This window comes from Triturus cristatus, chromosome 1_2, assembly GCF_964204655.1.
Source record: "Triturus cristatus chromosome 1_2, aTriCri1.1, whole genome shotgun sequence".
Lineage (NCBI taxonomy): Eukaryota > Metazoa > Chordata > Amphibia > Caudata > Salamandridae > Triturus > Triturus cristatus.
The window spans coordinates 1,185,379,751-1,185,385,919 of NC_140580.1; the positions used below are offsets into that span (position 1 = coordinate 1,185,379,751).

At 55.1% G+C, this 6,169-nt stretch overlaps 1 protein-coding gene across 1 annotated transcript in view; it reads left to right on the forward strand.

The window, feature by feature from the left end:
* SWI5 (SWI5 homologous recombination repair protein) overlaps window positions 1–5,907 on the forward strand; it is a gene marked incomplete at its 5' end in the record, with an annotated part of 66,320 nt that extends 60,413 nt beyond the window's left edge. The window contains one exon of the mRNA XM_085614106.1: window positions 4,518–5,907. Within this exon, the coding sequence (XP_085470232.1) occupies window positions 4,518–4,582 (65 nt within the window). The remainder of the gene's footprint in view (window positions 1–4,517) is intronic.
* Between the last annotated feature and the right edge of the window lie 262 nt (window positions 5,908–6,169).

Below are 6,169 nucleotides of genomic sequence, written 5' to 3' on the forward strand. Positions count from 1 at the left end.
TAAAGGTTTTGAGGGTGCAGGGCAAGGTGGGCGCTCTCTCGCTGGCAGCACTAAAGGGGCAGAGGCGCTAGCGCGTGCCACAGCATCTTCCGGCTTATTTATGGCTTTAATCAATGAAGTGATATGGTACCCCACTGAAAACTATCATCACTTCCCTTCAATGCTCCCTGAAACTTTCATGTGACCACGTTTGCCATGAAGTGACTCTGTTCTCCTTTCTTGGGCAGGAGCCAACAGCACTCTGCTCTGCCAGTGTTCATCCCACCTTGATACCAGCGCCCCCCCCCCCCCCTGCCATTGCTGAGCCCACGCGACGTCCTAGTCAATAAGAGAAAAACGCCAAAGCAGGGGGACTTCACCCGTTTCAGAGCTGGAGTCAGCCAGTCACAGTCAACTCCACTAATCTGGAGTCCTCCAGGGGCCTTCCACTGACCTGTTCACTACAGACCCCTCCTCTCTGGAACACTAGACCTGCAACAGCGGGCTCGGCCTTTTCACCACAGACCCCTCCTCTCTGGAGCACTAGACCTGCTGCAGCGGGCTCAGGTTTTTCACTACAGACCCCTCCTCTCTGGAGCACTAGACCTGCTGCAGCGGGCTCGGGCTTTTCACTACAGACCCCTCCTCTCTGGAGCACTAGACATCCCGCAGCGGGCTCGGGCTTTTCACTACAGACCCCTCCTCTCAGGAGCACCAGACATACCCCAGCGGGCTCGAGCTTTTCACTACAGACCCCTCTTCTCTGGAGCACTAGACATACCCCAGCGGGCTCGGGCTTTTCACTACAGACCCCTCCTCTCTGGAGCACCAGACGTACCGCAGCGGGCTCAGGCTTTTCACTACAGACCCCTCCTCTCTGGAGCACCAGACGTACCGCAGCGGGCTCGGGCTTTTCACTACAGACCCCTCCTCTCAGGAGCACCAGACATACCGCAGCGGGCTCTGGCTTTTCACTACAGACCCCTCCTCTCTGGAGCACCAGACATACCGCAGCGGGCTCTGACTTTTCACTACAGACCCCTCCTCTCTGGAGCACCAGACATACCGCAGCGGGCTCTGACTTTTCACTACAGACCCCTCCTCTCTGGAGCACAAGACATACCGCAGCGGGCTCGGGCTTTTCACTACAGTCCCTTCCTCTCTGGAGCACTAGACATACCACAGGGGGCTAGGGTTTTTCACTACAGACCCCTCCTCTCTGGAGCACCAGACATACCGCAGCGGGCTCGGGCTTTTCACTACAGACCCCTCCTCTCTGGAGCACTAGGCCAGCCACAGCGGGCTCGGGCTTTTCACTACAGACCCCTCCTCTCTGGAGCACTAGACATACCACAGGGGGGTCGGACTTTTCACTACAGACCCCTCCTCTCTGGAGCACTAGACCGGCCACAGCGGGCTCAGACTTTTCACTACAGACCCCTTTTCTCTGGAGCACCAGACATACCGCAGCGGGCTCGGGCTTTTCACTACAGACCCCTCCTCTCTGGAGCACAAGACATACCGCAGCGGGCTCGGGCTTTTCACTACAGACCCCTCCTCTCTGGAGCACCAGACATACCACAGCGGGCTCGAGCTTTTCACTACAGACCCCTCCTCTCTGGAGCACCAGACATACCACAGCGGGCTCGGGCTTTTCACTACAGACCCCTCCTCTCTGGAGCACTAGACATACCGCAGCGGGCTCGGGCTTTTCACTACAGACCCCTCCTCTCTGGAGCACTAGGCCTGCCTCAGCGGGGTCGGGCTTTTCACTACAGACCCCTCCTCTCTGGAGCACTAGACCGGCCACAGCGGGCTCAGACTTTTCACTACAGACCCCTTTTCTCTGGAGCACAAGACATACCGCAGCGGGCTCGGGCTTTTCACTACAGACCCCTCCTCTCTGGAGCACCAGACATACCACAGCGGGCTCGGGCTTTTCACTACAGACCCCTCCTCTCTGGAGCACCAGACATACCGCAGCGGGCTCGGGCTTTTCACTACAGACCCCTCCTCTCTGGAGCACCAGACATACCGCAGCGGGCTCGGGCTTTTCACTACAGACCCCTCCTCTCTGGAGCACCAGACATACCGCAGCGGGCTCGGGCTTTTCACTACAGACCCCTCCTCTCTGGAGCACCAGACATACCACAGCGGGCTCGGGCTTTTCACTACAGACCCCTCCTCTCTGGAGCACTAGACATACCGCAGCGGGCTCGGGCTTTTCACTACAGACCCCTCCTCTCTGGAGCACTAGACATACCGCAGCGGGCTGGGGCTTTTCACTACAGACCCCTCCTCTCTGGAGCACTAGACCAGCCACAGCGGGCTCGGGCTTTTCACTACAGACCCCTCCTCTCTGGAGCACTAGACATACCGCAGCGGGCTCGGGCTTTTCACTACAGACCCCTCCTCTCAGGAGCACCAGACATACCCCAGCGGGCTCGAGCTTTTCACTACAGACCCCTCCTCTCTGGAGCACTAGACATACCGCAGCGGGCTGGGGCTTTTCACTACAGACCCCTCCTCTCTGGAGCACCAGACATACCGCAGCGGGCTGGGGCTTTTCACTACAGACCCCTCCTCTCTGGAGCACTAGACATACCGCAGCGGGCTCGGGCTTTTCACTACAGACCCCTCCTCTCTGGAGCACCAGACATACCGCAGCGGGCTGGGGCTTTTCACTACAGACCCCTCCTCTCTGGAGCACTAGACCAGCCACAGCGGGCTCGGGCTTTTCACTACAGACCCCTCCTCTCTGGAGCACTAGACATACCGCAGCGGGCTCGGGCTTTTCACTACAGACCCCTCCTCTCAGGAGCACCAGACATACCCCAGCGGGCTCGAGCTTTTCACTACAGACCCCTCCTCTCTGGAGCACTAGACATACCGCAGCGGGCTGGGGCTTTTCACTACAGACCCCTCCTCTCTGGAGCACCAGACATACCGCAGCGGGCTGGGGCTTTTCACTACAGACCCCTCCTCTCTGGAGCACTAGACATACCGCAGCGGGCTCGGGCTTTTCACTACAGACCCCTCCTCTCAGGAGCACCAGACATAACCCAGCGGGCTCGAGCTTTTCACTACAGACCCCTCCTCTCTGGAGCACCAGACATACCGCAGCGGGCTCGGGCTTTTCACTACAGACCCCTTTTCTCTGGAGCACTAGACATACCACAGGGGGCTCGGGCTTTTCACTACAGACCCCTTTTCTCTGGAGCACTAGACCGGCCACAGGGGGCTCGCGCTTTGGACTACAGACCCCTCCTCTCTGGAGCACCAGACATACCACAGGGGGCTCGCGCTTTGGACTACATGTGCTTATAGCTGTGACACACTGAGGTACAAACCTGAAACCGAGACTCTGCTGAAAGCAGCTGATGCAGAACAGATGAAGCAACACCGAGATGCACATTTAATCCCCTCCACTGCCATTTAAAGAGTTCAGCATCCTACTTTGGGAACCTCCCAAATTGGAGGATCTGCTCCCACCGCACCCTTCCTCGCCTGTTGCTCCCACCTGGGCACCCTGCTTCTGGATCTTTAGTACCAGAAGCATCTAGTGTTTCCGTTCTAAAATAATTAGATAGTTTCTGAAAAGGGCTGTTTCTTTATAATAATATTTTAGGATTAGATTTTGATGCATAATTGGGCTGAAGAGTTTTGTCCCCTGCAAATAATATTTGCAACTTTGATCCTCCTCTGTGAGGCCAGGTTGCGGGAGTGCCTGGCTTTTTGGGAGCCTGGCTCTGTGGAGGAACCTGGCTAGGATTGTGGGGGAGGGGTGGAGTCTGTGTTGGTGTGTGCGGGGCCCTGTTGGTGTGGGAGGGGCCCGATTGTGTAAGAGGTGACTGACCGTGTGGAGGGTTAGGAACCTGACTGTGGAGGGTGGAGAGGCCTGGCTGTCTTTGGGGGATGGACCTGGCTGTCTTTGGGGGATGGACCTGGCTGTCTTTGGGGGAGGGACCTGGCTGTCTTTGGGGGATGGACCTGGCTGTCTTTGGGGGAGGGACCTGACTGTGTTTGTGGGAGGGACCTGTCTGTGTGAAGGGGGAAAAACTTGACTGGAGGGGAAGAGACCTAAATCAGTTGGGGGGCTGGGGGGGAGAGAAGAAGGGTCCGGCCGAAAGCAGCATTATGCTTTGCTTCAAGCTGAAGAAGATAAGCGGCAGTAAGCGACTCTGTAATGGGCCATTGCTAACATCCTTTTTGTTATTTATATCCTAGCTGGGAGTAGACTCCATGTATTCTTCAAAGCCCCCACCCCATTTTTCATAATCACACTGTGGGTATTTTTACACATTAGTAAGGCCTGCCTGACCAGAATAGTATGTTTGGCAATCATGTATCTGCGTTATTATAATGGTAACAAATCTTAATTGAGTACAGTTAAGGTGGGGTGGGGGCAGTTTATTTTCTCCCCGGAGTGGGGGTGGCCTTTAAAAGTTGGGAGAGCAGTGCTCTAGAGGAAGCTGTGCATGTAGTTAGACGTCGCGCAGCGCTTTCGCCTTCTGATCTGAGGTTTGTTTCCCCCACAGCGGTGCTTCGAGGCGTCACCACCAAAGATCTCTATAAGGAGTTTGACCTGGATATGGAAGACTGAGGAGCTGTCGCTGGAGAGGTCCTCCTTCATGATGCGGGCTGCCATGGCGAGCCGTACCCCAGACATCTGTGCTGGGTCCTGGGGCGGGGGGGGACCGGAGATGCATTAGTAGTGCCAGTCTTAGGGCTGTTGGCGCATATGATGTCTGGTGTTAATACTGTGTGTCTGAGCTCCAGCACTAGAATGGTCTTTGACTCCTCTGAGTATCCTGGGTTAGTACAAAGCTTCCTCATGACCAGTACTAAAAACAGCACCTGACCGGCAGGAGCCTCTGGGTCAGGATCCAGCCGCTTGCCCTCTGCCCCACACGAGCATGCGCAGCTAGTGGCAGGAATCCTGACCTCTGACACTGCAAACAGCCTTTGCCCCCTATACATCACTGTAGTCACTACCATGTGGTCAGACTTTGTAACGAATCTTGGAGCCTTTGGTTGCTGTGTTTACCTCCCGCTTTGTCCTACTTTTCCATCTGAAGAATGTTCTAGTGGTTCATATTCTTTCCCAGGTCAAGTGTGAAAGCCTCTTCCTCCCTGTTTTGGGGCTGGGAGTACCAAGCATCAGAGCCCTGTCATGCCACCCTGTGACCTTCTGTTTGAAGGGGGTCCTAGGGTCAGAGCCATGTGATCCTGTGAAATAAGTCTCAACTCCTCCATGGGTCTGTAGCACGTGTAACCATCCTGTGGGTAGATTTAGCTCCTCGTCTTCTGGGAATAAGTGCCTCGTCATTCCATCCTCTGATAGATCTGTCTGCCACAGAGCGGATGACACATCTCCCCTTCTCCATCAGAGGGGTTCCCAGTGGTCAGCCTGCATCAAGCCATCCAGTCCTGTGGCAGATACATCACCACTTCACCATCGAAGAGATCCTTGGGGTCAGTGCCATGCGGTCCCATCCTGTGACAGATCTGTCTATGCTTCCCTGTGTAAGGTGGGGCTACACTCAAGGAGATCCCGGAGATCAGTGTGACTTCACTCCATCCTGTGGTAGTGACATCTCTGTGTCTCCATGAAAGCGGGTCTGTGGGGTGAGTGCCGGCTTACCCCACACTGGCAGAGTTGTCTCTTTGCCAGCACAAAGTAATGCAGGGGAGATTTGCCTCATCCATGACCCTGGGGAATGGTGCTAATAGTGGAAGCCCTCTCACCTGCAGGCTCAGCTTGTTCGGCCTTGCAGGGTTGAAGAAAACGTGTAGGATGGAGTTTAGAACAATGTGCTTGTGACTTTTGTGGCTTCTTTCAGTGCCGCGGCTGCTAGCTACTGTTCATTTCATCTCAGTTTCAAAACACTTAAAACAATTTTCAATAAAGACGCAATGATGATGGTCCTTGATGTGGGCAGATTGTATTTCTTTGGACTACTCTTCAATCGTCTCTTCATCCTGCTGTGTATGCATTCCTTCACCAGCCTGCTAGAGTCACTGGAATGCATGTGTGATGGTAAGGGTGTTAGTGAGAAGGTAAGGGTGTTGGTGTGAAGGTAAGGGTGTTGGTGTGAAGGTAAGGGTGTTGGTGTGAAGGTAAGGGTGTTGGTGTGAAGGTAAGGGTGTTGGTGTGATGGTAAGGGTGTTGGTGTGAAGGTAAGGGTGT